Source organism: Raphanus sativus, chromosome 4 (assembly GCF_000801105.2).
Source record: "Raphanus sativus cultivar WK10039 chromosome 4, ASM80110v3, whole genome shotgun sequence".
In the NCBI taxonomy this organism is placed as follows: domain Eukaryota; kingdom Viridiplantae; phylum Streptophyta; class Magnoliopsida; order Brassicales; family Brassicaceae; genus Raphanus; species Raphanus sativus.
The window spans coordinates 2,160,641-2,169,069 of record NC_079514.1 but is presented as its reverse complement, the minus strand read 5'-3'; the positions used below and the strand labels follow the sequence as shown (position 1 = coordinate 2,169,069).

Below are 8,429 nucleotides of genomic sequence, written 5' to 3'. Positions count from 1 at the left end.
ATATCCATTCGGAATTAGAAAGAATATGGACAAGGCTTACGAAACCTAAGGTATTACAACATTGGATTTCGTAAGACTTCTCCAAATAGCATTCTAATTCCAAAAGGTATAGGATTTTTACACCTCCGCAAACAAGGTTTTGAAGCAGCATCACCGGAAGATAAAGGATCAGCAACTTCAGAGAATCAAGAAGATAGATCAAAATATGTATTATCTCGTAGGCTCATGTTTCTTTACTCAAAGCAACTGTGAGTTCGCTCCTTGGCTAGATGATTAAATAAAATGGATACTGATGAAGTTTTCCAGAGGAATGGTCTTAATTTCATTATGGCCCCACCAATTATGTCGGAAGGCTCTTTTTCTTCTCGTTTACTTCTTTTTCAACGACACATTAACTAGTTACTTCTGTCCATGCAGATTCCTGCAAAACATCTAACACCATCCATAAATTTTAAATTATGTAAGATAAATTTAAAGTAAAACTATAAAATAGTTTACAAAATTATTTACCCACCAAGAACCTATTGTCTTGTTGTATCAAAACAGACCAGAACAAAATTTTAAGCAGCTTGAGAGCTATATGTGCAATTCACAACATACCATAATCTCAACTACAAACATGTATAACTTCAAAAAGACAAATGCATAGGGAAAAAGGGTGGGGGGAGGAACTCGAGTTCCACCGGTAAATCCACGTAAGAGGCAGCAGAGCAAAACGTGTGGAGTTCTACGGCCTAAAGTAAACAGTCTCATTGCGGTTAGTTTTACATGCAGCTTCTTGCAAAGGTTACATTCATATTATGAACTTACAAGAACATTAGTCACCAAAAAATCAACTTACAAGAACATTTGAAAGTTAACTAAAACTAAGAAACTACGGCTCATAGACCGTATATAGCCTTTAGATAGATAATGATCCAACTTAAAATACAGAGACAATTTGTAAAAGTAATACAATCATTGTTTATACCACACTAGAATCGTATAACTTACCAACCAAAACCCTAATGTCTTGTAAACTGTAAGCAACTTCAGGTATTAGCAATTTGTAGCATAAACTTTTATCTGAACGAGTAAAATTTATTGACATCAAGAATAATTTTACAAATCTCGAATATAAATTACAAATACATAATCTCAAACACACATAAAATACAGAAGAAAAAAAACAATGTGTTAAATCCTCTGTTGAAACTCAAACTTACAACATACGGTCTCCCTACAACTAACTTATAACAAGATTATCAAATTTATTAAACACTAATTTAACCTGATTGAGTCACCATGTAATACGAGGAAACAATGGTTCAATATCAGAAGAAGGTGAAGCCACATTACCAACCGCTGGAGCAGTCACACTAACGCTCCAAGGCACTCCCATGTTTATCATATTCTCATCTTCTTCTTCTTCCTCTTCCTCGCCTTCTTCATCAATCCGCATCTTCACCTCATGTAAACCCTCTGGAGAAGTACAAATTCTCTCCAACTCCATAAAAACTTCTCTCATATTTGGACGTTTCTTTCCTTTCCAGCTCAAGCACTTGGACACCAGATTTGCCACTGCCATTACTTGTTCCGGTTTGCAATCATCTTTTATCCTAGCATCAATAATATCAGAGAATCTCTTCTCTTTCATGGCGAGCCTGAAATGCTCTGCCAAGCTTATTATTTCTCGAGTGTTTTCTACTGTTATGACAGGCTTATCTCCAGTAATAAGTTCAGCTAGGACAACTCCAAAGCTATAAACATCACTCTTTTCTGTATATTGGCTGGACCGGTAATACTCTGGATCAACATACCCAACAGTACCTGAAACAACCGTTGTCCAGTGAGTTTGATCTATGGTTACTGACCTTGATGTTCCAAAATCAGCCACCTTGGCTCGGTACTTCTCGTCTAGTAGTATGTTTGATGACTTGATATCTCTATGATAGATTGGAGAACTTGCTGAAGAATGAAGATAAGAGAGAGCTCATGCGACGTCCACAGCAATCCGTAGGCGCATTCCCCACACCATAGTGTAACCCTCAGACTCTTCATGGATATGCTGGAAGAGGTTTCCGTTTATGATGAACTCGTAAACCAGCATAGGAATTTCTGTCTCAAGACAACATCCCAAGAGTTTGACTATGTGTCTATGGTTGATCTGGGAGAGAATCACAACCTCGTTGATGAACTCTTGTAGTTTGTCTTCATCTATAACTATTGATTTCTTGACTGCCACGGTTCTACCATCTAAGAGCATACCTTTGTACACAGTGCCTTGACCTCCATGTCCAAGAACTCTGTTTTGGCTGAAATTTTCGGTGGCTTTCTCTAACTCTCTTGAGCTGAAGATTCTAGTCTTTTCGACATTGCCTTCTTCTGTGTTTAGTTCTTGTTGCAAGAGTAGTCCTCCATTACGTTTAAAGAACTTCTTCTTCCTTTTTGTTATCCTTCTCTTTATTATAAATTTCTCAGCCACCAAACTCCACCAACTAGAACTAAGACACCAAAACCTGAGCCGACCCCTGCAAACCGCAACAAGAATATTATAGGTTGATCGTACTTTCTTATCAAGGATTTAAAAGTTCAGTGATTTTACCTATGAGTATTGTTTTTTTCTTGTCGGCCACACAGTGATAGTCTCCTTGAGTATTAACACAACTGTTCCTTTCTCCACATGCGTAGGGGATGACTTTGCATTCATTAACGTCTGGATTTCAAATATCATGAAACTTTTAAAAATTTATATAGAGATGATTTGTAGCACTCGAAATGATGCGCTTGCACACACACACACAAGGAAGAAACATATACTGACCTTGGCATCCGCCTGAGATGTATGCGTTACCTGTAAAACCCTTTTTGCAAGCACAATGTGCATAAGTAATCTCAGAAATGGTGCTTTGGTCGCAGATACACTTCCTTTCAGGCCCAACCAAGTAACTAGAATGGCGATAATGTTTTGTGTTGTTGCAGGGCAAAGAGCTCATGAAAGAATGATTCTTCGTCTGGATCACCCACCTTAGAGTGAACGTAGCATATTTACCAAATAACTGTCGTGGTTTTGTCGCATTTGACAAAGTTGTAGACTTCATCTGCAATGAAGGCTACTCTACAATGTTCTTCTCTTGCTGCTGTTGAGTTTATATCATTGCTCTCTATTCTGATACCAATAGCTTGTTGAGGGTCGTTGTTAGGAAGCCTAATTAACCTGACAACATCCGTTTCCATCGCATGCAGTTGCTTCTGGTTTGTTTCCAGTACAGTCCTCCTGGTATGTTGTGTATGACAGTTTTTCGCTAGCGCATCCTGATTTGTCGAGAAAAGGAATGTTGTTGCTTGGCTGGTCTTTGCTCGTATTGCAAACCAACTCGCATCCGACCATATTGGGCTTTATATGTGTGAGTGACACTTTGGCGTTGCAACCAACCGCTATGAGATTGTTTGTGTCGTCAATGAAAAAAGGGCTACCAGTGAAGTTCATTATTGATTCTGTAGACTCTTTTCCACGGTTGAGACATTCTGTAGATGTTATCATGGTTTTGACACGAACAGATCCATATGATAGAGAATAAACTAACCCACCTGATTCAGAAGTAAAGTAATTATCTGCAGCTGGAAGAGAAATATTCACAACTTCTTTGCCAACGGCAGAGAGGAAAGGGACCAGCTTTCCTGAAGAATTCTTGTTAGTACATTCGATTTCGTAAGACTTCTCCAGGTAGCAACCTTCTCCTATCCCAAAAGGGTATGGGATCTCTACACCTCCACAGTGACTTTTACAAGGGCTTGAAGCAGTGAGAACTGCAGAATAAAGCAGCTTGAATAAAACCAACAAGAGAGAGCAGCTGATCATGTTTCTTTACTCAATAGCAAGTTTGATCTTCAGTGAGTTGGTTTCTTGCTAAAGTAGACAGATACTCTAAGTGGGAGACAGAGGATAAGGCTGTCTCTCGACCAATGGTCTTAATTCCGCATGGCCCCAGGCCAGTAATATGGCGGAAAGCTTTTTTTTTCTGGTTTATGTATAGTGGAACTTTAAAGTAGTGATAATCAACGTTAAAGTAGTTATCATTTCTTAAAATGTTTTTTTTACTGCTGTGACAGGCTTATTATTGGTTTATATATGGTTGATGAACTCTTGTAGTTTGGCTTTCTTGAATGCAACGGTCCATCTAAGAGCACATCTTCTTGCTTCAGCAAGAAAAACAAATGGCCTTTGTCAGTGGAGGACTGGATAAAGTTCCCCTCTACAGATGGTCTTCATCATTTATTGTTGTGTCTCTTTAGATTAGAGCAATAATATAATGATAGTGGAGACTTTTAAAAATTTAAAAGTGGAGATGAGTTTTCTTACACATGCAGTTTAAACTTTCTGTGCAAAAGTCACGTTTATATCATAAACTAGCAGAATACAGAAAACAATATTTGAATTCAGTTTTGCAGAAAATATAGAAAAACCAGGAAACTGTATGACCTATAAATTAAAGAGTGAATACAGTAACAAAAACAGAGACAATCAATCTGTATAGGTAAGCAAATTACCCAAAATGTATAACATTCTTTGTTTACTAATAAAAATTGTATGCATAATGCAGCATCAGATATAACCAATTCACAGCATATCACACACACACACACACAAAATTTCAGTATGTTTACCACAAACATAAGAACTCTTCTGTTCTTTGTCTCACTAGATCTTTCCTCAGCTCGTCTCCCTTTTTATATGTTAAGTGAGAGTTATTACAACGTACGTTCACTACTCGAGCTGCTGCTATTGATCCCTTCACTAATTTCAGTCAATGTCAAAGAGTCTGTGACGAGTGTAGTGGAAGCGTGAGGAATAATAAAGTGAGAAACCAAAATATTCAAAAAAGTCAACCCTCAAATTGAAGACAGACACACCCAGTGGGACTCGAACCCACAATCGCTTGATTAGAAGTCAAGCGCCTTATCCATTAGGCCATGGGTGCTTGTTGTTTTACTCATTAATTTAAATGTTATTTATATCATTGATAATGAAGTTCGGTAACTGGAAACATATATAACGTATGTTCGGTTAGAGATGTCTTTTAGCTTTCATATAATGGCAAGATCTTTCACTTCCCGCCTAAACTTGGAGCTCGGCAATAAGCTAAAGAGATTGGTCTCGGAACAACTCCACGACGAAGCGTTGACACTATACAAGCAAAAGATTCAACCTTTAGGCACTGATGGCTTCACAGCGACTCTTCCTTCCGTCATCAAAGCTTGCTCTTTTCAACAAGAGCCTTTCTTAATTAACGAACAGCTTCATTGTCTCTGTCTCAAGACAGGTGCTGATCGTGACACTGTTGTCTCCAATTCACTCATCTCCATGTACGTTAAACTCTCTAGCAGATTCTCCGCTCGCAAGGTGTTCGACGAAATGTATCAGAGAGATACAGTTAGCTATTGCTCCATTGTCAATTGTTATATCCAAGATGGGTTGTTGTGTGAAGCGGTGAAGTTGGTAAAGGAGATGTATTTTGATGGATTTGTTCCGAAGTCTGAGCTAGTTGCGTCTCTACTGGCTCTCTCCACTCGCGTGGGAAGGAGTAGTAAGGTAGCGAGAATGATTCATGCTCTTTCTCTTGTTGATGAGAAGATGCAGGGATCGGTTCTCTTATCAACGGCGTTGGTTGATATGTACTTGAAGTTTGATGACCCCGCAAGGGCTTTTTATGTGTTTGATCAGATGGAGGTGAAGAATGAGGTTTCATGGACCGCCATGATCTCAGGTTATGTTGCGAATCGTAACTACGAAATGGCCATTGGTCTGTTTCTAGCAATGCAAAGAGAAAACTTGAGGCCTAATCGTGTCACGGTGATGTCTATTCTACCTGCTTGTGTGGAACTGGGTTCTGGATTAAGGCTGTTGAAGGAGATTCATGGGTTTTCGTTTCGTAATGGATTCGATTCAGATGAACGGTTAAGAGCTTCTCTTGTGACAATGTACTGTAGATGTGGTAATGTACGTCTCGCTAGGTTATTTTTTGAAGAATCTAAAATGAGAGATGTTGTGATGTGGAGTTCGATGATTGGTGGCTATGCCGAGGCTGGAGACTGCAGTCAAGCTATGAATCTGTTAAGTCAAATGAGAGAAGAAGGAACTGAACCCAACTCAGTTACTCTGTTGGCTGTTGTCTCAGCTTGCACCCATTCAGCATCACTGAGTTTTTCATTTAGAATCCATTCTTACATCCTGAAATGTGGCTTCATGTCAAATACCGTATTGGGAAACGCCCTCATAGATATGTATGCAAAGTGTGGCAGTCTTCTTGCTGCGCGTAATGTGTTTTATCAACTTAGTGAGAAAGATGTTGTGTCATGGAGCTCAATGATAAATGCATACGGTCTTCATGGGCATGGTTCAGAAGCGTTAGAAATGTTTCAATGGATGATAAAGAGTGGACAGAAACCTGATGCAATGGCATTTCTTGCAGTTTTATCGGCTTGTAATCATGCTGGTCTGGTAGAAGAAGCTCGAACGATTTTCACGGAAGCTGAAAAAACTAACCGAATGTCACTTGCACTGGAGCACTACGCTTGCTATATCAATCTTCTTGGAAGGTCTGGGAAGATTGAAGATGCCGTGGAGGCTGTTAAAAATATGCCCATGAAACCAAGTGCAAGAATATGGAGTTCTCTGCTATCTGCTTGCGAGATTCATAACAGGCGTGATGTTGCACATAAGATAATTGCAAATGAGCTAATGATATCTGAACCTGACAATCCAGCCAATTACGTGTTGTTGAGCAAGATTCACACAGAATCTGGTAATTGCTATGGTGCAGAAGAAGTGAGAAGAGTTATGCAGAGACGAGGACTGAACAAAAGCTACGGATTCAGTAGAGTTGAGTCCTGAAATACAGACTGTAGATTACCAAGGAAAATCTCGGTCTCCTATATGAAGATTTTATCTGAGCACTGTTCTCTTTCTAAAGTTCAAAATTAGCATCACTGATGCACTCTCTTGAAGAATGTTCCAACGGTTGAAGTGAGGATTAGTTCATAAAGCTTTGCGGAAATTGGTTTCCTGGCGACAGGAACCAATCTGTGAGTGCTGGCTGCCAACATGATCATCCAACGAGTTTATGACTTCTGCTATGCCGTGTCTCACTCTGTGGAACCAGTCTGAGCCTTTGCTAAGTGATTCCGTGTTGATGTGATAGTATCATATTGTTCCCTGGAATGACTTATGAGAGAGGAGGAATTGTTTATGAGAAATCAGGAGAACGGAACTAATATGGATGTGAAAGAGGCCATAAACTAAGTATGCAATTTCTCAAGCCTTAAGGTAGTGTAATGCAATTTTGTGGTTTCATCAGAATTCAGAACCTTTGAGCTCTTATCAGAATCAAAATAAAGTTACAAACAAAACAATGATTTTCATCATTTTAGACCAGGTCATGTACATATGCTACATAGATCATACAATACATATGCAATGATTAAATGTACTACACTAGCTAGCATTTACTTTTTCACTAGGTTAGGTTAGCATATTTACCATTAGTACTATACTAGATCTCTTAAAGCAGATCAGTTATTATTAGATTCCTTCGCAGTAAAAAAGTTATATCTGTGAGACTGTGACGACCAGTCTGCAAGTGATATTTATTGATACAGCCTTTAGTTGCCCCATTTAATATGGCGGGTTTCAGGGGCCATTGTCCAATTAGAAGTTGAGAGTTTTATTTTTACAGAATCGTCATTTACTTAATTGTGTCATTAGTTTACAACAACTATATAGTCAAAATCTGAAGCTGACGAATTCCAAAGCACACAGATTAGTGTCAGAGATTGAAAGCAGAGTTGTCCAAACGAGAAATGTTTCCTTTGTTTTCTTATTGGTGCTTAAAAAGAATGAGACAAAAGATTGTAAAGTGAAATATAGACAAAAAGATAAATAAACAGTACAACTAGTAGTAATTAAAGTAAGTTAGGAAGATGGGAGGGGGCAAGAGAAGAAAAAAAAATTGAGAGGAATGTCTGAGTCTCTGACAGCAATTCTATTAAAGGCCATTACTTGCAGCCTTTGACCAAATCCTGGCCCTTGCATTCTTGTGTTAACTCCAATTTCAAGATGCAAGACATGTGTATATTTGTTAAAATAACCAAGTAAGAAAACAAAAGAAAGTGATCATTGAAAAGGGTAAAATATAAACTCAAGACACAAACGACACAAAATTAAACATGACTAATTATGTTACTATACTAAGTCCAATGTATTTGACTAAAATTTCAATACTAATTAAAACGTGGAAAATGAAAATCATCAGATGATATCATTAGAGATACAGGTTGCATTAGTTGTGATCTTCATTCTCTTTTTCATTCTCTTTTTGTGGAAAACTAAATTAAATGAAAGTATAGATGAGAACACTAAAAAATTAGTATTTTTAATCATAGTTTATCAG

General features: G+C 38.2%; 3 protein-coding genes and 1 non-coding gene across 4 annotated transcripts in view; 1 reads left to right on the top strand and 3 right to left on the bottom strand.

Annotated features, from left to right (window-relative positions):
* LOC108855734 (uncharacterized) overlaps window positions 1-8,429 on the bottom strand; it is a 57,653-nt gene that overhangs the window by 1,752 nt on the left and 47,472 nt on the right. The window lies entirely within an intron of this gene.
* Window positions 1,117-3,883, bottom strand: LOC108849959 (wall-associated receptor kinase-like 18). The gene is given in 6 exon segments (XM_057006752.1): window positions 1,117-2,457; window positions 2,460-2,510; window positions 2,585-2,695; window positions 2,804-3,068; window positions 3,070-3,189; window positions 3,191-3,883. Coding segments are annotated over 6 exon segments (2,376 nt in total). The 5' UTR covers window positions 3,842-3,883; the 3' UTR covers window positions 1,117-1,279.
* On the bottom strand, window positions 4,889-4,961 carry TRNAR-UCU (transfer RNA arginine (anticodon UCU)). Its single transcript has one exon. It is a non-coding gene; the product is annotated as a tRNA-Arg (tRNA).
* On the top strand, window positions 5,075-7,116 carry LOC108852771 (pentatricopeptide repeat-containing protein At4g31070, mitochondrial). Its single transcript, XM_018626253.2, is given in 2 exon segments — window positions 5,075-6,868; window positions 6,870-7,116. Coding segments are annotated over 2 exon segments (1,845 nt in total). The 3' UTR covers window positions 6,921-7,116.